At 42.2% G+C, this 25775-nt stretch overlaps 1 protein-coding gene across 31 annotated transcripts in view; it reads left to right on the top strand.

Moving 5' to 3' along the window:
• LOC123746409 (myoferlin) overlaps positions 1-24523 on the top strand; it is a 234415-nt gene extending 209892 nt beyond the window's left edge. For all 31 annotated transcript variants that reach the window (XM_045727937.2, XM_069314781.1, XM_069314789.1 and 28 more), the window contains 8 exons: positions 715-863; positions 4269-4503; positions 4761-4907; positions 10645-10835; positions 11899-12119; positions 12760-12869; positions 14497-14644; positions 23596-24523. In XM_045727937.2, the coding sequence (XP_045583893.2) occupies positions 715-863; positions 4269-4503; positions 4761-4907; positions 10645-10835; positions 11899-12119; positions 12760-12869; positions 14497-14644; positions 23596-23631 (1237 nt within the window). In that variant the 3' untranslated portion in view covers positions 23632-24523. The remainder of the gene's footprint in view (positions 1-714; positions 864-4268; positions 4504-4760; positions 4908-10644; positions 10836-11898; positions 12120-12759; positions 12870-14496; positions 14645-23595) is intronic.
• Positions 24524-25775: the final 1252 nt, after the last annotated feature.

Raw genomic sequence — 25775 nt, forward strand, 5'->3', positions numbered from 1 at the left:
CAATGGGCCCACAGCATGTGCCAAGCCGCCTGAGGGCCACGAGGCTCAACAAGGAAAATGGGAAGACATCGGCGCGCATTTTAAAACTAGTCCCAAAAAAATCGGATAAAAACCTGATTTTTGGCAATTATTTAAAGTGGATGACGCAATGCTGCGTCATCCCCGGAATTACCGCCAGTAAACGGATGACGCAATGCTGCGTCACGCCCGGGCGAAAGTGTTAAGTTATTGCCTCTCGGTTTTTATCAAACTTATTTAAATGTGGTTATAATGCTGCATGAGAATACAGAGGAGCATGTAGGAGCATACAAAGCCAACCAAACATTAAGAATAATCAAAAGAACTTTCGATCTTAACAGAAACAACATAGTCATTCACTTCTACAAGTCTCTGGTGTGCTCCCCTAGCTGGACTACTGTATCCAAACATGGTGACCACGCCACCTTCAAAAATTTGAAAAAATTGGAAGATATTAATCCAGACAACTTCTTTAGGAGGTCAAATGTAACACATACAAGGGGCAACACCTTCAAGCTCAGTAAGCCATAATGTAGAACAGAAACAGAAACGCAAGATGAGTGCTTTACCACTGCACTACAGGGACTGTTATATGGTTCAATACCTTTCTTGCCTACAATTTGATTGGTATTCTTCTTGACACTTCTATATTCACCAATTCATTCATTAAATTGTATTATCCTGATACTCACACAGGAGTGGAGCCAACAAGTGGAGAGACACCGAGCTCCCAACCGAGATTCTGAAGAAAGCTGCTCAGTTGAGGAACTTTGACAGCCCCGTCTGGCAATCCCAGCCCCTCAGCCTCACCCTCTCTGGGGTCCCTTATGCTCTCACGGACTTTGGTAACTAGCTCTCCTTGTCTAATATCCCGTCTTTGTCCCTCAGATTGCTAAGTTATGGCCGCCCATGGTGTTGTCAACTTATTGTGTGTGTTTCACCCCCCTCCCATGTCTGTGTGTGTGTGTGTTTCACCCCCTCCCATGTCTGTGTGTGTGTGTTTCACCCCCTCCCATGTCTGTGTGTGTGTGTGTTTCACCCCCCTCCCATGTCTGTGTGTGTGTGTGTTTCACCCCCTCCCATGTGTAATTACCTAAGTGTAATTACCTAAGTGTAGTTACAGGATGAGAGCTACGCTCGTGGTGTCCCGTCTTCCCAGCACTCTTTGTCATAAAACGCTTTGAAACTACTGACGGTCTTGGCCTCCACCACCTTCTCACTTAACTTGTTCCAACCGTCTACCACTCTATTTGTGAAGGTGAATTTTCTTATATTTCTTCGGCATCTGTGTTTAGCTTGTTTAAATCTATGACCTCTTGTTCTTGAAGTTCCAGGTCTCAGGAAGTCTTCCCTGTCGATTTTATCAATTCCTGTTACTATTTTGTACGTAGTGATCATATCACCTCTTTTTCTTCTGTCTTCTAGTTTTGGCATATTTAATGCTTCTAACCTCTCCTCGTAGCTCTTGCCCTTCAGTTCTGGGAGCCACTTAGTAGCATGTCTTTGCACCTTTTCCAGTTTGTTGATGTGCTTCTTAAGATATGGGCACCACACAACAGCTGCATATTCTAGCTTTGGCCTAACAAAAGTCATGAACAATTTCTTTAGTATATCGCCATCCATGTATTTAAATGCAATTCTGAAGTTAGAAAGCATAGCATAGGCTCCTTGCACAATATTCTTTATGTGGTCCTCAGGTGATAGTTTTCTATCTAGAACCACTCCTAGATCTCTTTCTTTATCAGAATTCTTTAAAGATTTCTCACATAATTTATAGGTTGTGTGGGGTCTATGTTCTCCTATTCCACATTCCATAACATGACATTTATTAACATTAAATTCCATTTGCCAAGTGGTGCTCCATATACTTATTTTGTCCAGGTCTTCTTGAAGGGCATGACAATCATCTAAATTTCTTATCCTTCCTATTATCTTAGCATCATCAGCAAACATGTTCATATAATTCTGTATACCAACTGGTAGATCATTTATGTACACAATAAACATCACTGGTGCAAGAACTGAACCCTGTGGTACTCCACTTGTGACATTTCTCCATTGCGATACATTGCCTCTGATTACTGCCCTCATTTTTCTATCAGTCAGAAAATTTTTCATCCATGTTAGAAGCTTACCTGTCACCCCTCCAATATTTTCCAGTTTCCAGAACAACCTCTTATGTGGAACTCTGTCGAAAGCCTTTTTTAGGTCCAAATAGATGCAGTAGATATATCATTTCTCTGCAGGTGTTCTACCCATTTAGTTTTGATTAGTTTTTCCAATACTTTCACTATTACACTTGTCAATGATACAGGTCTATAATTGAGGGGGTCTTCCCTGCTGCCACTTTTGTAGATTGGAACTATGTTAGCCTGTTTCCACACGTCTGCTACGATTCCTGTACACAGGGATGCCTGAAAGATCAGGTGAAGTGGAATGCTGAGCTCAGATGCACATTCTCTCAGAACCCATGGTGAAACGCCATCTGGGCCAGCTGCTTTGTTCTTACCGAGCTCCTTGAGCATTTTTTCCACTTCGTCTCTAGACACCTCTATGTGCTCTATGTTGTTCTCTGGAATTCTTATTGTATCTGGTTCCCTAAAGATTTCATTTTGTACAAACACACTTTGGAACTTTTCGTTTAGTGTTTCACACATTTCCTTTTCATCTTCCGTGAATCTATTTCCCATTTTCAACCTCTGAATATTATCCTTTACCTGCAATTTGTTGTTTATGAATTTATAGAATAGACCTGGTTCTGTTTTACATTTGTCTGCAATCCCTTTTTCAAAATTTCTTTCTGCCTCTCTCCTCACTGCCATGTAGTTGTTTCTCGCATCTTTGTATCGCTGGTATGTTTGGGGGTTCGGCCTCTTCCTGTATTGATTCCATTTTTGTGTCTTTTGGTCTCTAGCCCTCTCCCAATTTCTATTGAACCAATCCTGTTTCCTAGTTCTGCATCTCTGTTTTGGTATAAATTTTTTTGTGCCTTTATCATATATTTCACAAAACTTGCCATACATCTCATTCACTTCCTTGCCTAGCATCAAGTCTGTCCAATTATACTCACTAAAAAAATTTCTAAGGTCACCATAATGTCCTCTCCTGAAGTCTGGTTTTTCAACTGCTTCAACCTCCTTATTTTCTTCCAGCTTATAACGCATTGCATACTTTATTCCCAAAAAGACATGGTCACTTTTACCCAAGGGAGGAAGGTACTGAATGTCAAATATCTCTTCCTCCTTCCTGGTAAATATCAAATCTAGCATGGAGGGAACGTCCCCTTCCCTCATCCTCGTAGCTTGTTTAACATGTTGATACAAGAATGTTTCCAGGATGAGGTCTACAAATTTACAGGTCCAAAAATCTTCTGTTTTAGCTTCATATGCTTCCCAGTCTATGGATTTCAAGTTGAAGTCACCGACTATCAACAGTCGTGATCTATCGTTATCCGCTCTCGCTATAATCTCTCTCATTATTGTTATAAGACCTTCACGTTTACTATCTACCTCCTCCTTTGACCATGTGCTGCTTGGCGGTGGACTATATGCATTTATTATCATTAGTTTATCATGGCAGATCTCTAGTGCTATTATGTCAACTTCTTGTGGATTGGCAGTCACTATTTCGTTCACCTTTAGGTGTTCTTTTACCAGCACAGTGTGTGTGTGTGTGTGTGTTTGTTTCACCCCCCTCCCATGTCTGTGTGTGTGTGTGTTTCACCCCCCTCCCATGTCTGTGTTTCACCCCCCTCCCATTGTGTGTGTGTGTTTCACCCCCCTCCCATGTCTGTGTGTGTGTGTGTGTGTGTTTCACCCCCCTCCCATGTCTGTGTGTGTGTGTGTGTGTGTTTCACCCCCCTCCCATGTCTGTGTGTGTGTTTCACCCCCATCCCATTGTGTGTGTGTGTTTCACCCCCTCCCATGTCTGTGTTTCACCCCCCCCCTTTGTGTGTGTTCCCCCCCCCCCCCTTCCATGTGTGTGTTTTCCCCTTTCCCATGCATGGTTCCCACTGTCCAAGGCATGTTTTTTAGGTTCCGTACCCCCCCACCATTGTTACATATAAGTAAACAAGGAAGTGTAAACAGACTTTAATCCATTTGGAGAAATGTAACAAAATATTGTTTGATCATTTACGAGTGATAAATCATAAGAATGAGTATTTTGTGTGAAAGAGAAACTAAAAATACACAAAATACAAACAAAAATACAACAGGAAAAAGAGCTCATGAAAACTCGTACGATTTCAGAGCCACCAGATAGTGTACTGCCACCGACAGTTGGAGATGCCAACGAGAGACTGGCCCTCTATGTGCTACACAAGGCTATGCCTCTGGTCCCCGAGCACGTGGAGACTCGAGTCCTGATGCACCCGACACACCCAGGACTGCCACAGGGCCAGCTCAAGCTATGGGTTGATCTCTTCCCATCCTCCAAGGATGTTTTACCCCCACCTGTTGATATTACACCTCGTCAGGCACATAAGTAAGTCTAAAGGTTTAATTTACTGATCAATTACACCACATCAGGTTCACAAGCAAGTCTGAAAGTATATTGTGTATCCCTTATTATGTGCAGTTGGTATAGAAAGCCTTACTTTACATCTTGAACAAAAATGGTATATACTGTATATATATATTTAATTTTTAAATATTTTTCTAAATTGGAAAATGGCTTTTTATATTTTAATTTTAGCCAGACAGATTATTCTTGCTTACAATAGCATTTTCCCTCCTTCTAAGGTATACTCTGCGAGTGGTGGTGTACAATGTATTTGAAGCCCCGCTACAGGAGACCAGCTTGATTGGTGGAGAGAGGATGAGCGACGTGTATGTCAAGGGATGGCTCCAGGGCACAAGCAATGTCCAGAAGACAGATATCCACTACAGGTACTGTATGTAATTACCTAAGTGTAATTACCTAAGGATGAGAGCTCCGCTTGTGGTGTCCCGTCTTTCTAGCACTCTGTCACATAACACTGAAACAACTGACGTTTTTGGCCTAACCACACACTCACTTCAATTGTTCCAACCATCTACCACTCTGTGAGAAAACTTTAATATTTTTTTGGGCATCTTTGTTTCTTTAGCTTGAATCTGTGACTAGTAACCAGTAGCTTGAATCTGTGACCAGTAACCAGTAGCTTGAATCTGTGACCAGTAACCAGTAACTTGAATCTATAACCAGTAACCAGTAGCTTGAATCTATAACCAGTAACCAGTAGCTTGAATCTATAACCAGTAACCAGTAGCTTGAATCTATAACCAGTTCTTCAAGTTAGTAGTTTCAGGAATTCCTCTGTCAATTTGGAAGATTCTTTCTATTATTTTGTAATTGATAATTATATTGCCTCTATCTTCTAAATTCTAGTTTTGGCATACTTAATACCTCTAGGCACTCTTCATAACTATTGTTTTTCAGTTCTGGAAACCATTATGCACACCGAATTCCATTTGCCACATGGTACTTCAAGCACTTATTTTGTCTAGATCTATTTGAAGGGCATGGCAATCATCTAGGTTTTTTATCTTCCCTAGTAGCTTAGTATCATCACCAAACATTCATATAATTCTGTATTCCTTCTGGTAGATCACTTATGTAAATGATGAACATTACTGAAGCAAGAATTGAACCCTGTGGTACTCCACTAGTAACACTCCTACAGTCAGATACATTGCCTCTAATTACCTCCCTCATCTTTCTGTCCATTAGAATATTTTTCATCCACATCAATAATCTCCATTTCACCCCTCCAGCATGATCCAATTTCCAAAACCCCCTATTGTGTGGAACTTTGTCAAAAGCCTTTTCTGAGGGGAGCCTCCTTCGGCTCCCTCGATCTATCGGGCTAATATGCGATACATTAGACCAGGGATTTAGTCAATGGAGTTCTGCCTACTGGGGACCATGAGCCAGAACTTGGTACCCTCAGAGAGGCACAGGGAGCAATGGCCCTGGAAAACCCCTGTGGTTGGGGGGTTTACCTTACCTGCCATCGACTGGGGTCATGCACCCAGAAGAGTAGGTGTAACAAAACAGACCGCACAAGGTAAGAAAAATTCAAACAAATGATGAACAGAGAGGAAGAACTCCCTCCATTCCCAAGGAAACAAGAAAACAAGCAAACATCACAACACACAGTCGCATTGCTTGTCTGTACAGCTCCCCCCCTTCCGTGGGGGTGGGGGGGGGGAACTGAAGGAGTTCTACCTCACTGGATTTCATTTGCATTTTTCTAACCTTGTGTGGTCTATTTTGCATCAGTTAACTAGCATGTTGACACTGTGCTGTGTGTGTGTGGGGCCCATCAGACCAGCTTACATCAGACTGGTTATACATCGGCTGGTGGCATAGACGATGTACACCCTTCAACCTTGCACCTAGCAAAGGTGGGGTCGACAGGTGTATCCAAATGGACCGCTAAACCCACTGAGGATTTTTAGGGCCTGAAAGCTTGAGCTAAACAAGAAGCCTAGGCACTAGGATGTGACTCTGGTGCTCTGTAGTAAATCAAACTAGTCAGGACCACTCTACTAGAACAACCTACCTCGGTGTGCTGTAGTGCAGCATGTACTCACCTAGTTGTGCTTGCAGGGGTTGAGCTCTGGCTCTTTGGTCCCACCTCTCAACCGTCAATCAACAGGTGTACAGGTTCCTGAGCCTATTGGGCTCTATCATATCTACACTTGAAACTGTGTATGGAGTCAGCCTCCACCACATCGCTTCCTAATGCATTCCATTTGTCAACCACTCTGACACTAAAAAAAGTTCTTTCTAATATCTCTGTGGCTCATTTGGGCACTCAGTTTCCACCTGTGTCCCCTAGTGTGTGTGCCCCTTGTGTTAAACAGCCTGTCTTTATCAACCCTGTCGATTCCCTTGAGAATCTTGAATGTGGTGATCATGTCCCCCCTAACTCTTCTGTCTTCCAACGAAGTGAGGTTTAATTCCTGTAGTCTCTCTTCATAGCTCATACCTCTCAGCTCGGGTACTAGTCTGGTGGCAAACCTTTGAACCTTTTCCAGTTTAGTCTTATGCTTGACTAGATATGGACTCCATGCTGGAGCTGCATACTCCAGGATTGGTCTGACATATGTGGTATATAATGTTCTGAAAGATTCCTTACACAAGTTTCTAAAGGCCGTTCTTATGTTAGCCAACCTGGCATATGCTGCTGATGTTATCCTCTTGATATGAGCTTCAGGGGACAGGTCTGGCGTGATATCAACCCCCAGGTCTTTCTCTCTGACTCTTGAAGTATTTCATCTCCCAAATGGTACCTTCTATCTGGTCTCCTGCTTCCTACCCCTATCTTCATTACATTATATTTGCTTGGGTTAAACTCTAACAGCCATTTGTTCGACCATTCCTGCAGCTTGTCCAGGTCTTCTTGAAGCCTCAAGCTGTCCTCGTCTGTCTTAATCCTTCTCATAATTTTGGTGTCGTCAGCAAACATTGAGAGGAATGAGTCTATACCCTCTGGGAGATCATTTACGTATATCAGAAACAGGATAGGTCCAAGTACAGAGCCCTGTGGGACTCCACTGGTGACTTCACGCCAGTCTGAGGTCTCACCCCTCACTGTAACTCTCTGCTTCCTATTGCTTAGGTACTCCCTTATCCACTGGAGCGCCCTACCAGTTACTCCTGCCTGTTTCTCCAGCTTATGCATCAACCTTTTATGGGGTACTGTGTCAAAGACTTTCCGACAGTCCAAAAAAATACAGTCCGCCCACCCTTCTCTTTCTTGCTTAACCCTTAACATGCTCGGGGTTTAATATCCTGTCATCCCCACAGGCGCATGTCATTTTGAAAAAAAAAAATATTTTTTCTTTCTAACCTGTTAATTTGTGTTCACTGATCACGGGAAAAATAATAAAAAAATCGTAAGTGGCATATATTGCCCGCTATAGGGCGGGAAAAGATGCAGGGTGAAGAACCCCAGACTCAACCCAAGGCAAAAACCACCACAAGGTTGGTGGACTTTTGAAGGAATGTCCCTGAACACGCCACAAAAGAAAACCCTGGAAGTGCAAGGGCAGCACTAGAGAGCACATAGGGAAGGAAACCCACATGCACATGCTGTTCCAAGTACACACAACTCCTGGCCCACATACACAGAATAGTGTAAGGAACAGCCACTAAGGCAAAAAAACAAGAAAAATGCTCTGTGACCAGAGCGATGTGGCAGCCAGACACATCAAAGAACTGACTGGCTCGTGGCCTGGGAACAGCGGACTGCCCACCCATCCCCCAAATGGGGATGGGGGATAAACTAGTGTGAACTGGATCAAAACATTTTCAGTTGTTTCTTTAATTTTGGGGAGTTCTATGGCCGTTTTCGAGTCTGCAGGTATAGGAAGTAGCCAGTTGTGGTCTGTTTTGTCTCACTGACTTTCTGGGTGCCTTCCCTGGTGGTTTCATATACAAAATAGATGCCACTGCTCCCTGCACCTCTGTGAGAAGGGGGGGGGGGCAGGTTTTGGCTTTTGTTCCCGGTAGGCCAAAGAACACGACTGATGGCACCTGTTAGGCAGTACACGCATTGAAGATGTTAGATACAAGGGGCAAAGCGAGCCAAAGGGGCTCGCAAAGAAATTGGCATTTCATTACATTTAACGCTGGTCTTGCACACCTAGGGGTTGTCAACTATTGATAGGTGTGCAGTGGAAAAGTTAAAATTGTTAGAATTTTGAAATTATGTTGCAACTTACAGTTAATGTGTGATACAGACAACATAAATGCATTGCAGCAATAGGGCGGGGAAGTCTGGCAAAAAAGGGGCGCCGAGAGATCATGCGTCGGAGGCGGTCTGGTCCGCCCCAGCTGTCAGGCGGGTATTGCCACAAAGATATTATTACCTGTTTCAATGTCTCTGATTTTTCTTAGTTTTTTTGCAGTAATATTATTCAATAATGTGTAGTGTGATATATTTATATAATAAAATGTGTGAATCATCGCTGTACTCGAAATTATGGTGTGCATATTATTGATTCAATTATTATGTTCATAAAACAAACAAATACTTTTGTGGTTATTACACTATATACATAGGTTATATATAAGTATCTGCATGTTTTGTTCACCATAATGAACCACTAAGGTGATATCGAGAGTCAAAAAGTAACGAGGAGTGGCCAGCACACACCAGCCAGCCAGCCACTCGCTACCACTCCCTTCCTCAAAGACGCCTCACTTGCCAACATCCTCCTCCCACCATACTGTTTTTGCATTTATTCACTATATACAGACATTATATAAAAGTATCTACATGTTTGGTTCACCATAACTATTCATCTAAGCTGGCATAGTGCACAAAGAGCATGGTGGCCACCCTTGCACAGCATGACAAGTCAGGAAGATGATGCCTCCTACCTCACCAAAATGGCTTCTCCCAACACTTCTTTTGCTGTTATTACACTATATATGCTTGTTATATGTAAGTATCTATATTTGTGTTCACCATAGCGAACCACTAAGCTTTTATGGTGACAGCAGACAGTAGTAGGTGGCCACACACAACTGGTGTTCCCTCCCTCCCTCCCTCCCTCAATGGTTCAAGGCCAGATGCACTAACATTCCTCCTTCAAGTATACTGTTTGTGGTGTTATTACACTATATACACACATTATATATAAGTATCTACGGGTTTTGTTCACCATAACTGTTCAACTAAGGCGGTATAGTGCCCAAAGAGCATAGTGGCCACCCTTACCCAGCATGACAAGTCATGCAGATGTCACCACCTCCCTCACCAAAATGGCTTCTCCCAATACTCCTTTTGATATTATTACACTATGTATACACATTATATATAAGTATCTACATTTTTGTTCACCATAACGAACCATTAAGTTGGTATGCTGAGTCAAACAGCAGTAAGGAGTAGCCACCACACACCAGCCAGCCAGCCCGCCAAAGGCTGCCACTCCCTCCCTCACCTTACCTCACTCGCCAACATTCTCCTCCCACCATACTGTTTTTGCTTTTATTAACTATATACAGACGTTATATATATAAGTATCTGCATGTTTTGTTTACCATAGCGAACCACTAAGCTGGTATAGTGAGTGCAAAGAGCAACAGGTGACCACACAGATTCAGTAGACTATGCTACAGCCCCCCCCCCCCCCCCCCTCAACATTACTTCTCCTACAGCACAGCGCAAATTATCACAATAATCCTGTTATTATCAGAATACTGATCATTTATATCACAGTCAGGGATCTTCTGTAATACTATCATCTCTAAATCATACCAGTTACATATATTTTTGGCATTTTTAGGCGATGCTGTGGTCACAAGCTGAACAGTAATGCTATGAGCTCATGCTGCATGAGCCAGCCTTGGTGGCTCACTCAGTACCGAGGCCATCACACCCAGGAATGTTGCCCACAATTTTTTTTTTTTTAGAAATGGCATCTGTTTACAAGAGCCCTGAGGAAGGTGATGTGAACCCCATTTATCCACGGGCTGTTTAAATCTTGCGTAGTACTCCAAAACTACATATACAGTGATGTACACTTTTGCGTCGGTTACTCAAAACTTCATGTGCAGTTTTGCACAGTTTAAGGGTTAAAGACTCTACATACTATCATACTATTATTATTATTATTATTATTTTAGATGTTTGGATGGGGATGCTAACTTCAATTGGCGTTTGGTATACAACCTTAATATGTTGGAGGCTGAGCAAGTAATGGTGGTGGAACACAAGGAACACCCCTGGAGCCTCCATACAACCGAGCAGCGACGACCACCGCAACTCACACTCCAGCTCTGGGACAACGACCTCATTCTCAGAGATGATTACCTTAGTACGTATACATGTGGCATCCATATTTATCAACACCGCTTAAGAGAATCTGGATATTTTAGATTGCACATAAGTATTTGGATTGAAAGAACAAAGCCAGTTTAGAAGGATCCAACAAATTTTGAGAGACTGCAAAAAGTGCAGGTCTTCCATTCTGAGTTGTCTCCCAATGAATGTGAAAGATCAAGAGAGAGCAAGATGGAACATTTGCAATTTCATTTCTTCTATGCGACCGGGGAGCCAGTCGGCCGAGCGGACAGCACGCTGGACTTCTGATCCTGTGGTCCTGGGTTCGATCCCAGGCGCCGGCGAGAAACAATGGGCAGAGTTTCTTTGACCCTATGCCCCTGTTACCTAGCAGTAAAATAGGTACCTGGGTGTTAGTCAGCTGTCACGGGCTGCTTCCTAGGGGTGGAGGCCTGGTCGAGGACCGGGCCGCGGGGACACTAAAAAGCCCCGAAATCATCTCAAGATAACCTCAAGATAACCTATAGAGATTCATGGATCCTGCAATCTTCAGATTGAGTGTCAATGTGTTAAAGATATCATTTGTTCTAGAGCTACCTAAGCATAATGATTATATATTAGTAAAAATTTTTGTAACTTTTGCTTTTTCTATATAAAATTAAGGTTGTTGTAAGCTTTAGTTAGCATTATAAATATGCCAAATAAGTCTGGTATTTAAAGAATATTGTCGGTTATATTTTTGTGTATATTTCAAATAGTTTACATTTTACATGATTGAAAACTATCATATATTCTCAGGAGACTGTTCAGATAGGTGCATCCATCCATCTATACATCTATATGTATCTATACATCTCTAGTACTGAGAGATCTTACTTTTATTTTAGCAAAATAAATACTGTAGTATAAGAATATTTAAACACAGACCAATTATCTGCACAATTTTTGGAATAATCTTTAAAATAAAAATAATATCAGGTTTTGTTTGTTAGTCTAAATTCTGTATATAGTTTATTTTGTAGAAAGTAATTTTTTCCAGAAAGATTGTTTGATAAACTTTTTCCATATATATGAATAACAAATTTGATCTCACCTAGGCGAGATGACACTGGACCTATGCCGCCTGCCCAAACCTGCCAAGAGCGTGGGTGGTGTCGGACCTTCACAGGTGCCACAGATGATGGGTGATGGGGATGCCAACAGTGTGGCTATCACAATGCTAGATGACCACACCAACTCTATCAATCTGTTTGAGGCCAAGCGGATTTATGGGTTCTTTCCCTTCACTCGTGTTACAGAAGGCACCACAGAGATTGCTGTAAGTTTGTGTCTTGTGGACTTAACCCCTTGTACAAAACTTATCTTTTTCTAAAGCTATTTTTGGAAAAAAAAATTCCAAAGTTATCCTTTCAAAAGGCCATATACTGTACTCCTCAATACAGTATAGATGTAATCTTGGTAGGTTATCAAAGGAAATAATGAAGGTTAAAACATTGTGTTGACTTAATTCATGTAAACTATACAAAAGAGTACTGGGAAATGGTAGACTATTGATATGGGCAACTACCATCCATCTGAAGGATGGATGGTAGTTTTATCCAAGCCCATAATTATAACCCTTCAAATTTCCAATCCAAACAAATGGATGAGAAATTCTGGTGTGACATAAGTAAGATAAATCAGTAGCTAGAATACCAGAGATGGGCAATATAAGGATCATATATTATAGTAGAAGGTTAGATAAAATAAAGAATAACTGTTGTTTACCTGAAAGCCACCATCTCCAGTGGCCTCGACGGGGCTTGGCAGCCCCATTGCTATAGTTGCAGAGAGCTACTGAGGTGGGACTTCCAGCAATATATATACAAGTATTACCTCAAGAACTAAAAACTAAGTTATTAAATATATTTTCATTCTCTCCTTTACAGTTGTATTTAATTATTAATTTTTTTACTCAGGGGAAGATAGAGATGGAATTGGAGGTAGTATCAGAGGAAGAGGCTAAACTCCGTCCAGCAGGTCAGGGGCGTGACGAACCCAACATGAATCCTAAATTACCCGATCCAGAGTAAGTTACTTTTAACAAATTGTATATTCTGATACAAGTTCTATGATACAGTACTTGTATCTATTTGTGAATTTGAGAATAAGTGTCAAAGTGACAGCCGACACATATATATGCAAGTGTGTGAAGGAGTGTGAGTGTAAACAATGTAACTGTAAATATGAAAATGTGAATATAAAACTGTGACTGGGTCTTTCTTCACAGGTGTTGTACCTGGTGTTTGTATACTGTACTTCACAATGCTCTAATAATCTTTGTAACTTATCTTCAGGTTGTGAAGAGAAACAATGATTATTTTAGTCATAAAATATACATAAGAACACATCACAGTGGTTAATTCATAGGTACAGAAATTGTATAAATTAAGCAAAGTGTTTCAGGCATAACTTAAAGCAGTTAATTTATTTATAAATTTAATGGTGTAAAACGTTATTAGTAATAAAGAGATACTTAAATATTGTTCAGCCAGTGATATGACAAAGTATTTATCAGTCAAACCATTTTGAGTCTAGATTTAATATTACAGACTGAGTGAAACAAGGTAAGTAAGGTAGGCTAATTTTCAGGAGAAATCACTAAGCCATTACGACTACAATTTTTTTCCAACTGTGATCAGGGACTGCATTTTAGCAATATTAAAAGGAAAAAATTATGAATGTTTTTTCCCCACACCACGGAGTTGTTAGGGAATGATCGGTGACATCTTGAGGTTATCTTGAGATGATTTCGGGGATTTTAGTGTCCCCGCGGCCCGGTCCTCGACCAGGCCTCCTTCCCCAGGAAGCAGCCGGTGACAGCTGACTAACACCCAGGTACCTATTTTACTGCTAGGTAACAGGGGCATAGGATGAAAGAAACTCTGCCCATTGTTTCTCGCCGGCGCCTAGGATCGAACCCAGGACTACAGGATCACAAGTCCAGCGTGCTGTTCGCTCGGCCGACCGGCTCCCAGCCTAAGAGTTAAGACATAGCCTAAAAGTTAATTCAACACTGAATCAATGCTGATGATGCTAAATTGGCATTGTCCTTGGATGTTGTGCCCACTGGGTAGATAATTATTCAGTGTTAGCCAGACCCATTGGTCCTTAATCTGAATGAAGATTATTAATGTATTTCACACTTTACACTTTATTAATGTGCTTCATCCACTGCACAACGTCATTGACAAATACACTACGTTTTTAAATATTTTCTTTTTCAACAAAAGAAATGGTTGTAATTTTTCCTTTCAGACAAAGTATCCCCCAACTATCTTCAGGAAAAGCAATGCCAATGAAGTTGATGGTCAATATAATACAACCTCAGCTTAAATATATTTGTATCCTCTTGCCTTCAAGTCAAATTACATCTATGTAGCACTTATCTCTGCTATACGATACCAAAATTTACCTTCTCTCTTTCCTCATAACCACTTGGGGTGGACGGTAGAGCAACGGCCTCGCTTCATGTAGGTTGTCGTTCAATCCCCGACCGTCCAAGTGGTTGGGCACCATTCCTTTCCCCCATTCCATCCCAAATCCTTATCCTTTCTCAGTGCTATATAGTCGTAATGGCTTGGCACTTTCTCCTAATAGTTTTTATGAATGAGGAAATAGAGGGAGGGAACTATCAAACTAAATTTCTTTCACAGCCGACCAGCCACCTCCTTCCTCTGGATTGCCTCACCGTGGAAGTCCTTCAGGCACGTCATTTGGAAAAACTACAAGTGGTACTGCATCACGCTTGTTGTCGTGTTCCTCCTGTTCCTGTTTTTATTCCTGTTCCTTTACTCCTTGCCGGTAAGTTTCTCCTCTTTAATCGTAATTTGTAATTCTATTTTTCCATTAGCTGTATAGCCAGTTTCACAATCACCTTTCCAAGTACAGTACTGTTAAAAATACCTCAAACTGGCCAAATAATGTTTAATTCTATATCTTAAGACACTAAGTATTTCCCCAAGATGAATCCATTACAGAATTATACCCATTCAATTCACACTAATTATTTGTCTCTGCATCCAGTTATTAAAGACTGCAAAAGTAATAAAACTAACTTTCCGAAGCCTTCCATATGACTTTTCTCCTAAACTTACTGGGATGAATCTTGTGCCATTTTTACATGTTAACAGTAGTGCTTGTTTCAACACAGTACAGTAGTCAACAGTCTACATGTGTCACCCTATGTACACTACTGACTACATGTTCCCATTGTATGAATTATGCTGGATCTTTTAAAGAATTGAGCTGCATTAATATCTTACAACTTATTGAGTATTTAATTGGTCTCGATGGGATGATCCTTGTCATGTCTGGTTTGTAGTACTTTGTCCCGAGATCTTTAACATGGTATAACTCGAGTTCTGAGATGATTTTTATCTTGGCTAATATTGCTAAAACCACTACTGTCTTTATTGCTATTACCACTACTGTCTTTATTGCTATTACCACTACTGTCTGTACTACTACTACCACTTCTATCTTTATTGCTACTACTGTACACTACTGTCTTTATCTTGGCATTATTGCTACTACCACTACTATCTTTATCTAGGCTTTATTGATACTACCACTACTGTCTTTATTGCTACTACCACTACTGTCTTAATCTTGGCTTTATTGCTACTTACACTACTGTCTTTATTTCTACTACTGTACCACTACTGGCTTTATCTTGGCTTTATTGCTACTACTACTACTACTACTGTCTTTATTGCCACTGCCACTATCACTACTGTCTTTATTGCCACTACCACTACTGTCTTTATTGCTACTACCACTACTGTCTTTATTGCCACTACCACTACTGTCTTTATTGCTACTACCACTACTGTCTTTATTGCTACTACCACTACTGTCTTTATTGCTACTACCACTACTGTCTTTATTGCTACTACCACTACTGTCTGTATCTTGGCTTTATTGCTACTACCACTACTGTCTGTATCTTGGCTTTATTGCTACTACCACTACTGTCTGTATCTTGGCTTTATTGCTACTACCACTACTGTCTTTATTGCTACTACCACTACTGTCTGTATCTTGTCTTTATTGCTACTACCACTACTGTCTTTATTGCTACTACCACTACTGTCTGTATCTTGTCTTTATTGCTACTACCACTACTGTCTTTATTGCTACTACCACTACTGTCTTTATTGCTACTACCACTACTGTCTTTATTGCTACTACCACTACTGTCTGTATCTTGTCTTTATTGCTACTACCACTACTGTCTTTATTGCTACTACCACTACTGTATGTATCTTGCCTTTATTGCTACTACCACTACTGTCTGTATCTTGCCTTTATTGCTACTACCACTACTGTCTTTATTGCTACTACCACTACTGTCTGTATCTTGGCTTTATTGCTACTACCACTACTGTCTGTATCTTGTCTTTATTGCTACTACCACTACTGTCTTTATTGCTACTACCACTACTGTCTGTATCTTGTCTTTATTGCTACTACCACTACTGTCTGTATCTTGTCTTTATTGCTACTACCACTACTGTCTTTATTGCTACTACCACTACTGTCTGTATCTTGGCTTTATTGCTACTACCACTACTGTCTGTATCTTGTCTTTATTGCTACTACCACTACTGTCTTTATTGCTACTACCACTACTGTCTGTATCTTGGCTTTATTGCTACTACCACTACTGTCTGTATCTTGCCTTTATTGCTACTACCACTACTGTCTGTATCTTGTCTTTATTGCTACTACCACTACTGTCTGTATCTTGCCTTTATTGCTACTACCACTACTGTCTGTATCTTGCCTTTATTGCTACTACCACTACTGTCTGTATCTTGCCTTTATTGCTACTACCACTACTGTCTTTATTGCTACTACCACTACTGTCTTTATTGCTACTACCACTACTGTCTTTATTGCTACTACCACTACTGTCTTTATTGCTACTACCACTACTGTCTGTATCTTGGCTTTATTGCTACTACCACTACTGTCTGTATCTTGTCTTTATTGCTACTACCACTACTGTCTTTATTGCTACTACCACTACTGTCTGTATCTTGTCTTTATTGCTACTACCACTACTGTCTGTATCTTGGCTTTATTGCTACTACCACTACTGTCTGTATCTTGTCTTTATTGCTACTACCACTACTGTCTGTATCTTGGCTTTATTGCTACTACCACTACTGTCTGTATCTTGGCTTTATTGCTACTACCACTACTGTCTGTATCTTGGCTTTATTGTTACTACCACTACTGTCTGTATCTTGGCTTTATTGCTACTACCACTACTGTCTGTATCTTGGCTTTATTGCTACTACCACTACTGTCTGTATCTTGGCTTTATTGCTACTACCACTACTGTCTGTATCTTGGCTTTATTGCTACTACGACTACTGTCTGTATCTTGTCTTTACTGCTACTACCACTACTGTCTGTATCTTGCCTTTATTGCTACTACCACTACTGTCTTTATTGCTACTACCACTACTGTCTGTATCTTGCCTTTATTGCTACTTCCACTACTGTCTGTATCTTGGCTTATTTGCTACTATGTAAGCATCTACCTCTACCTCTGATTACTATGTAAGCATGCTATGTATTGTACTTATATAGGCATCTACCTCAGTATCATAGTAAATCTTACTCATATGTATGTATAATCTTACCCTGTTATTTTTAAATTTAATTGTAATTTGATTTTGTGTGTCATTTATTGGAATTAATTAATTGCTCATTTTTTTTCTTAAGTTCATACTAATTATAGTATCATAACTAAGCTATATAAAGTTAATTATCTTTAAGATTATTATTTTTAATATACATTAATCTTGTCAGTCTCTAATGATTTTTTGTTTTCTCTGTTTAACTATTGTATCCTTCCTGACTATCTACAGTGATCTTTATTTTACTTTAATTGTTTCTATTGTATGAGTATCTGCATTTATTGTTGTGTTTTGCTATAATTACTTTATATTTACAGCAGATTTAGTATTTAACTGTTCTGTAGTTGCTTGTCTTATTGTATCATGACCCCATTGCATCTAAATGCATACTGATATTGATCCTGATATAAATCTTCTGTCTCATATCTACACCAATCAGCACATTGATCATCATTACCTGCAGGTATTACACAGCAAATCTTGCAAAAAACAAACTCCAAAATAGCACTACCTCACGACCTCACAAAATAGCACTACCCCATTACCTCCATTCCCCACTTTGGACCCCCCCCCTCAGGTGTACCCTCCCAGCCACATCTGGACGGAATTAACAGAAGGCTGGCTTCCTTGCTACCAACTGGTGGATCAGGAGGCAGACTGCCTGACATTAAACTCTTGTTGTTTATTAACTGTGAAAGCCTGATTGACTGTAAATGGCTGAATGACTGTAAATGCCTAACCTGTTGCTACCACAACTGTGAATGCTTGACTGCCTTTAATTATGACTGCCTGTAATTGGTCTTAACTGTGAATGCTTGACTGACATGTTGTGACTGACTAGTTCTGACTGACTGCCACATAACAGAGGCAGTGAAATTTTTGAAAGGTAAATCTGGAACCAGTGATGCAGATATGAAAAGTGTTTAAGGTGAGCAGAGGATGGTCTCACTTCTTTTCCCTTTTCCTAACCCTCCCCTACACAAACACCAATCCTCCCTCCCTACATGCTCACCATCTCCCATACGCCACCAAGAGTCCTCAGTTAAGTGCAGTTAATCTTCACTTATTTTATTTATGATTTATATTTATACTTGATTGTTTTGTGTATGAAAATGAGTAGTATTTTCTATAAAATGTATTTTAAAGTTAATATTTTTAGGGGTGTGGAACGGATTAATTCAACTTGCATTATTTCTTATGGGAAAATTTGTTTTGGTTGATGACACGTCGCTGGGAACGGATTATGATCGTAAACGAAGGTACCACTGTATTAAGCATTAAATTTTAGTCCTGAAACAACCAAGCGAGAAAGACAAAACAACCCGATAGAAATAGAGAACAAACTACGAAGAGAAAGAAAATGGGAGAAAGAATGCCAGAAAACCTCATACTGTCTCTGCGAAGAAGCCTGCAGGTGGGGACACCATCAACGAAGCCACCTGATCACCATACAAATGGTGATAGACCTGCATCAAAAAGACCAGACACGAAGAGTAGAAGAGAAGACCAAACCAGCCAGGTAGGTAACTAACCAGACCGATATGCTGAAAGAGGCAGAGCCGTGGAAAACATCTTGGGTTCGGACACTGAGCAAGTAGCGCCTGAAACCAAGGCTAGGTTTCATGTTGGGGGGAAAACCAACTCCCTCGAGGAGGTAGGCCAACAGATCTACTCTCCCCTGGTAAGTCTCCAAACGAGTCAGGACCTGAAGTAACAGCTGTCCCTTAAGGGGGAGGAGAAGTACAGGTAACCCCACCTCAACCAGTCCTGCCGAAAGGCATCCACTGTGACAGCTTCAGAGTCGGGGAAGGGCACCAAATATATTGGGAGATGCCACGACCACGCCAATGCGAAAAGGTCCACCTACGGGTGCCCGAACGTCCAGCAGAGCCAACTGAAGGGGTCAGTGTCTACCGTCCATTCCATAGATAGGGGAATGAACCGAGACAAGCCATCCCATCAGAATGTTGGACACTCCCTGGATATGAACCACGCAGAGAGCCAAATCCCAAGAATCCAGCAGACGAGTCACTTGAAGCGACCAGCCCCAAAGAGCCAAGAACCAAAGAGAACCCCCACAGTTCAGACAATGAACCACTGGAGAACAATTCGAATGGAACTGGATCGTGGAACCCAAAGTGACTCAAACCCTCCGAAGCAACAGCCAAATCACCGCGAACTCCTGTACAGTGCAGTGAGCTCAATGGAAGGACAAACCCCACCGCCCTTGGCTGGCCTGGTGAGCACTGGTCACAAAGCCATAGCCGAGAGATGAGGCGTCCATGAACATATCGAGCGAGGGCTCGAGGAGCCACCAAGGCACTGAACCATGAAAAACCTAAAGAGGAAGCCGGCGACACAGCAACCGATTCAGGGCCCACGGGGATTAGACCCAGCGGTCCCGAGAGAAACGAAAGGGATGTCCCCGAAGGAACTAGAAGGCACCGAAGCCAGACCTGACCCCGTGGGTAAACTAGTACGGCAAAGTTCACCACACAACTGCTCAAACAACAGCCGAGTGACCCAGGATCTTCCCCCAGGAACAGCTGAAGGTGTGACTGCAGCTGCAACTATGTCACAGGAGGGAGAGACATGGAAGCTCTCCGAGAGTCCCAAACGATGCCCAGCCAGGTCCGAACCAGATGGGACCTTCCTCCAGTTCACAAGAACCTGAACCAAGTGAGCTGAGAAAGAACCACACCCCTTACGAGCAGACATGCAGGCCGTCTGGGAGCCCACACCAACAAGTCATCGAGGTAGGCCAACACTTGAACCCCTAGCTGACACAGACGGGTCACCACAACCCAGGTAAGATGCGTGAAAATGCAATGTGCCAGATTCAAGCCAAAAGGAAGCAACAAAAGCGGAAAACACGCTGCCCCACGACGAAGCGAACCAGTCCCTGAACCCCAGATGAATTGGGATGTACCAATACGCATCCTGGAGGTCCAGATACACCATCCAACACCCTGGTTCCATAAGAAACCGGACCTGGGACAGAGTGGTCATCCGAATGGAGGGGCAAAGAATCCAGCAGTTCAGACAGGACAAGTTCAGAATGAACCAAAGATCCGCACGGTCCCGTTTCGGGACTGGAAATAGGCGGGAAGCCCACCTGAGGGGCGAGGTCATTTCAACCATCCCAAAGCGCACCCACTCCACAATGACCCGATGGAGCAAATGGGAAGAAGCCTGCCTTGCCAGCCCCGAACTTCCCGAAGGAGGAGCCACCGCCCAACGCCATCACAGAAGGAACGACTAGAAGACACGACCCAAAATGCCCATGAATCATGGGACCAAGCGTGGGCAAACAGCGCCAGCTTCCCCCCCCCCCCTTCTCCTCCAGCGGCCTGCGAAAGGGCTGATGCCCCCTACAAGAAGCCAGCCGAAAAATGAGCAAAGCGAGCATTGCGCTGACCAGATGATGCCGGCTCAGAAGCTGGCACAAAGGGCCCATTTCGACCAGAAGAACCCCAAGCCCTGGCACGACCCCTCCGAAAGCACCGAGAATGGCCACCCCGGAGAAATAACAAATCTGAAATAGGACGCAACTAGAAAGAGGACGGCAACTAGGCAACAAGGAGAGAGCAAGGATGGCCTGATGACACAAGAGACGAAAGGCAAAAAACAGATACATCGCCTCCCAGAGTATTGGCGCAAACAGCTTCAACAACGCAGCCGACACCCTGGCCACTGAGGCCAACGCCCCAGATGAAGGCCCGGTACTCAATGCCTCCATGTCCGCCCTAAGCCAGTCCAAGGACAACTTGAGAAGAGAAAAGAAGCCCAAGACCAGGGCGAAATGCCCGCAGGCGCAAAAATCCTCAACAGTCAAAGAAGCCAGAAGGGAGGGAACCTGCATGTGCAGCTGCTGAAGGCCAACATTCCGAGGAAGCACAGGGGCAAAAAAGCACTCATTGAGTGCCTTTTCAGTCCCTGAAAAGGGACTCTTTGGTAGCACTCTGGAGGGCGCTCAAAATCGCCACCTAGGTAAACCTGCAGAACATTAGCAGCCTCCCGCCATTCAAGCCACCCGCCATTCATTCAAACCCATGCAATGCTTCCTGAAAAAAGAAAGGGCAGTCTGTCAACAGGGAAGATTCCGGAACCTTATAACGAACCCAATACGGGGAAGAAGAACTGTACTCAAATGAGGATGGAGCCATCACAGAGGCACAATCCAGGTCTCTCAGGAGGCAAGCTGCAAGAGCCTTGAATCTCCTTGGACGGGATGCAAGAGGCAGAAAACCTCCGGAAATAGGGCACCGAGGAACCCATGGGAACGCAGAATTGAACCTGGGAAGAAGCCTACCCCAAATTTAACTCTTACATGGAAGGGGGGTTTAAGAAAACCCCTCTCCCCGCAACATAAACCTCGCAACGAGGGCACTAACACCCAAGCAGGATCAAAGGGGTCCAAGCCCCCCAGGGTGACTCCTCCCCAGCCCCAGGAGCCGCCAAGGCAGTCCCTGGGGCCGAGCCATCCTCCATACCCTCCATTCCTGAAGAAAAGGTAGAGTCCAGGGAATAGGCAGCAAAGGAGTTTCATCACCAACTAAACCTGGCCCCAACTCCGAAACCCTCAGACGTTTGGGAGCCGACAGCAGAAGGGGAGGAGCAGGGTGAACCACGCTCACCAGGGAAGGACCTGAAGGTGCAGATGGAACCAAGTTCAAAAAGACCAACACCCCCAGGTCTGGGTCCCTAAAACCAAAGTAGGGCAGCCCCAGGGCATCCGAGCGGGTAACCAACTTAGCACATTGCAACAACCAAAGTCTATGATGCAACGCGCACGCCACCTGACCCCTAAGAACTTCCGAAGAAGAATGGGTAAATTGGAGTACGAACTGGGAACACTTCTCGCAAAACAGGTGATCGTCTCCCTGAGACAAGGGCAATGAACAACCTTCAAACTCGCACAGGGCGAGATGGGACTCGGATGACACATCCATCGGTCAGCCAAGACTCGTCGGGGTTTACCAGGGCCCGCAGGTGAACAGCCTACGAGAAGCCCAGGCAATGGTGCTGCAAAGCCGGTTCAGCCCAAATGATAATATCAACAAGAGGGAAAAGGGCTATACTGTAACTGGATGCTTGGGAAGTATAAAAGCATGGGGACCTAGAGGAGGGGCCACTGAAAATAATGTATGTGGACTAATAGGCAACCCAGATAGACCTCCTTCATGCAAGGAACAAAAAAGAAAACCCCCACAAAAGCACAACAACAACAGAAAGGACAGAAAACACAGCCGCCGCTAGGTTGGTGTGCTGCACAGCCCCTTGTGCCCCCCACCAGCAACAACACTACCTCTTCCTACCCAGGGCCAAACAAAGGCCATGAAACCCCAGCTGGCCCCAAGGGCAGGGTAAATGCCAAGCAGCAGGAAGTCCCTACGAAAGAGAAGTCTCAAACACCCAAAGGAAGAGAACCCGAGAACCCAAGGAGTAGTACTTACAGGGAAGGCAGCCCTAAGCTCATACAGCCCCAGTACACTATGTTACTCCTGGCCATCACACAACAAACAGCAAGAAACACTACAAGGGCAAAAAATCCAACAGGAAACTGAAGCCAGAGTTGACAAACGCCCCAGAGCATTTCAGCCTACGAACTGAGGTGTGGGCAGCTGGCACGGAGAAACGGCACGGCGACTGTGAATGACTTTTTTGGGGGAGTTCTGTTTCTCTGTTCAATCTTTGTGTTTTTTCTTGTTTTTTTTCAATTTCCTACAAAGTGGGGGGTTTGTTTTGAGATGCCTACCTTTCTGGGTGCCTAACCCTAGTCGATAGCAGACATGGAAAAACCCCCAAATACAAGGGGGGTTTCCTTAGGCCAATGCTCCCTGTGCCTCTCTGAGGGAGGGCCATGTTCTAGCTAGTGGTCCACGGTAGGCAGAACTCCATTGACTGAAGCCCCAGACTAATAAAGCCTGTATCAGTGACTCCGTGGAGTTATCGTCCGATAGCTCCACGGAGCCACAGGGGCTCCCAACAGGAAATATATACATTATATATTTTTTTCAGGTTATATTGAATAAAATTTGTATTGATTTTTGGCATAATGTGCAAAAAGTGCAAAATGTAATCCCTGTTTTCTGTTTACAGGGTGCCACCATCGACTATCTCATCGGTGTAGATTAGACGAAGGCTTCAAAATAATGATGTTACTGTCACATTTTAATATTTTTAAATGTGCCTTCAATATATTTACTTTTTTATGTACAGATAGAGAAATTTTATGGAAACATTTTATAAATTTTATGGAAACATTTATGGAGGAATTTTTTATTTACTTGAAAATAATAGAAAGATTAATTAAAATACAGTATACATTTTTATATTCTTTAATTTAGAGTAAGATAGTTGAAGATTTATTAATATCTATTAAATTTGTGATATATACATGGAGAACTTTATATTATTATACTATACATTCTGTCCGTGTAGATCCCTGCATAGGTACAGTACTAATTACACTCGGTTTAAATTTAATTTACTTTGTTATTTAGTCAAATTAAGATAATTTTTGTTGATGGGGAGACTAATCCTGATGATTTCATTTGATTATTGAATAATTTGCATACTCAAAAGGTATCCATTTGATTTTTAAAGTAAGAGAATTGATATATAAATTATTCATGGTGGCTAAACACACACACCCACCCATATCATTATAATGACCTGTATCATTAACAAATGTGGTAGTCAAAATGCTAGTAATTTTTTCTAGTAATTACCACTTAGGTAATTACTAGAAAAAATAGTTAAAACCAAATGGGTTGATCAACTAGAAAGTAATGACATAATTAGACAGACAGTATGGTTTTCGAACAGGAAGATCCTGTGTAACAAATATACTTAGTTTTTATGACAAAGCCACAGAGATTCACCAAGAGTGAGATAGTCAGGTTTACTGTGTCCATCTGGACCTAAAAAAAGGCTTTTGACCGAGTCCCACACAAGAGGCTGTTCTGGAAACTGGAATATGCTGGAGGGGCGACAGGAAGACTTCTGACATGGATGATAAACTTCCTGACAGACAGACAGATGAGGGCAGTAATCAGAGACAATGTATCTGACTGGAGGAGTGTTACTAGCGGAGTACCACAGGGTTCAGTTGTTACACCAGTAATGTTCATGATCTACATAAAAGATCTAGCAGAAGAAACACAGAATTATATGAACATGTTTGTGGATGATGCTAAGATACTGGAGAAGATAGGAGATGCAGATGATCATCACACCCTTCAAATTGACCTAGATAAAATTGGTGCTTGGAGCATGAAGTGGCAAATGGAATTTTTGTGAATAAATGCCATGTTATGGAATGTGGAATTGGAGAAAATAGATCACACAACTTACAAATTATGCTGAAAGTAATTAAAGAAATATACACAAGAACAAGACCTAAGGGTGGTTTTGGATAGTAAACTGTCACCAGCGGAACACAAAGAACATTGTGAGAGGAGCATATGCATCGCTTTCCAACTTTCAGACTTGCTTTTAATTACATGGATACAAAGCAGATGAACCAGAATTTTGGTTCATGCAGATGGAGGCTATTTTCGACCACTGCGAAATATGTCCGAGAGCCTTTACGTCTTTTAATTACATGGATGGTGAAATATTAAAGAAACTGATCATGATTTTTGTGAGACCAAAATTGGAATATGCAGCAGTTGTATGGTGCCTAAATCTCAAGAAGCTCATAAATAAACTGGAAAAGGTGCAACGGTATGTGACAAAATGACTTCCGGAACTGAAAAACAAGAGTTACGAGGAGAAACTAGAGGCGTTAAACATGCCAAAACTGGAAGATAGAAGAAAGAGAGGTGATATTATGATCACAAAAAAAAATAACAGGAATCAACCTAATTGACAAAGAGGAATTCCTGAAACCTGCAACTTCAAGAACAAGAGGAAACAGATTCAAGCTAAAGAAACAAATGTCCTGAAAACATATTAGAATGTTTTCTTTTGCAGAGTGGTAGTCACAGTTGGAACAAGTTAAGTGAGAAGGTGGTGGGTCTAAACCGTCTTTTCAAAGTTTCAAAGCATTATACAACAGAGTACTAGGAAGACAGGACACCACCAGTTTAGCTCTCATCCTTGATATCATACATCTGCGAGCTCATGGAGAAAATCCTCAGGGAGGGAATCATTCACCATCTTTCAGTGAACAATCTTGTACAATCGACACATGGATTTGTTAAAAACAGATCCTGCTTTCCAGTGGATGTGGTATACACAGATTTTGCAAAAGCTTTTGATAAGGTACCACATGA

The sequence above is a fragment of the Procambarus clarkii genome, chromosome 80, assembly GCF_040958095.1.
Source record: "Procambarus clarkii isolate CNS0578487 chromosome 80, FALCON_Pclarkii_2.0, whole genome shotgun sequence".
Classification (NCBI taxonomy): domain Eukaryota; kingdom Metazoa; phylum Arthropoda; class Malacostraca; order Decapoda; family Cambaridae; genus Procambarus; species Procambarus clarkii.